Source organism: Helianthus annuus, chromosome 4 (genome assembly GCF_002127325.2).
Source record: "Helianthus annuus cultivar XRQ/B chromosome 4, HanXRQr2.0-SUNRISE, whole genome shotgun sequence".
Classification (NCBI taxonomy): domain Eukaryota; kingdom Viridiplantae; phylum Streptophyta; class Magnoliopsida; order Asterales; family Asteraceae; genus Helianthus; species Helianthus annuus.
In genome coordinates this window covers 13,453,734-13,455,233 of record NC_035436.2, presented here as the reverse complement: position 1 = coordinate 13,455,233, position 1,500 = coordinate 13,453,734, and the positions used below count along the sequence as shown (strand labels likewise).

General features: G+C 35.2%; 1 protein-coding gene across 1 annotated transcript; it reads left to right on the top strand.

Moving 5' to 3' along the window:
- The first annotated feature begins 261 nt into the window (after nucleotides 1–261).
- On the top strand, nucleotides 262–1,124 carry LOC110932920 (disease resistance protein RUN1). Its single transcript, XM_035989219.1, has 2 exons — nucleotides 262–279; nucleotides 333–1,124. The coding sequence occupies exons 1-2, from the start codon at nucleotides 262–264 to the stop codon at nucleotides 1,122–1,124; spliced, it is 810 nt and encodes a 269-aa protein (XP_035845112.1).
- The last annotated feature ends 376 nt before the right edge of the window (nucleotides 1,125–1,500 follow it).

Sequence of the window (1,500 nt, the reverse complement as noted above, 5' to 3'; positions counted from 1 at the left end):
TGCCACAAAACTCAGACAAAGTCTAATCTATACAAAACTCAGACAAAGCAAAAACTCTGACTAACAAAAACTCTTCCAAACCTTGGACAAGTTGTCCCTAGGAACTTTTTAGGGACAAACTCTCCCTAGGAACTTCTTAGGGACTAAGTTTGGACATTGTTCAATAAAGACCCTAAATGTTGGAAGCCTTGCACTTATCACCCAAAAGTGCATTAACAGAAAGTTTGGATACACTAGATCTAAGATATTGCAAGATAAGAGATGTTCCATCCAGCATCTGTAAGCTAAAGCATCTCGAATATCTTAACCTTGCTTATTGTTCTGGACTTGAGAAACTACCAGAGAACCTAGGAGATTTAGAAAGTTTGAATACACTACTTCTAAGATCAACCAAGATAAGAGATGTTCCATCCAGCATCTGTAAGCTAAAGCATCTCGAATATCTTAACCTTGCTTGTTGTTCTGAACTTGAGAAACTACCAAAGAACCTAGGAGATTTAGAAAGTTTGAAGACACTAGATCTAACATCAACCAAAATAAGAGATGTTCCATCCAACATCTGTAAGCTAAAGCATCTCAAAGAGCTTTACCTTTCTAATTGTTCTGGACTTGAGAAACTACCAGAGAACCTAGGAGATTTAGAAAGTTTGAATAAACTATGGGTAACATCAACCAAGATAAGAGATGTTCCATCCAGCATTTGTAAGTTAAAACATCTCAAGGAGCTTTACCTTTCTAATTGTTTTGAGAAACTACCAGAGAACCTAGGAGATTTAGAAAGTTTGAATAGACTAAGTGTAACATCAACCAAGATAAGAGATGTTCCATCCAGCATCTGTAAGTTAAAGCATCTCAAAGAGCTTCACCTTTCTAATTGTTCTGAACTTGAGAAACTACCGCAGAACCTAGGAGAATTAGAAAGTTTGAAATATTTAAATCTAGTGAATACTCCTATAAGTCATCTTCCCGATAGCATTTCTTTGTTGAAAGATCTTGAAATTAATGGATACGAAAAAGGGATTGTTCCAAATGCAATTCTAGTTCAAGAACAACATATTACATTTGCTCCCAAAAGGAGAAGGGCCAATACTGAAGCAACAACAAGTGATGCAGGTTTTTGTTGAAATATATAATGTTATAAACTCACTGAATAGCATATATTCTAGTGACAGGGGTATTTGAAATATATTTATGGTTTTGTAGGTGACACGGTTAAAGATGGAGGATCACTAATAAGACTTTGTGAAAGACTAGAGCGGGGAACAAGTGGAAGCTGGAGGGGCATATTGAAACCAGTCTTAAATCCGTGTTCAAAACATATAACAATCATTCTACTGTTGACATTTGTAGTGATTTGCAACCAGTTTTGGAAACGATTTGAAGGATGAATTAAACAAAGAATCATTTTATAATGAGACATGAATCATGAAAACAAGGGGTCAGCAATTCAATACTTAAGGGGGGTTTTATGAAAATATTTATTTATCATTTCTTTCATTT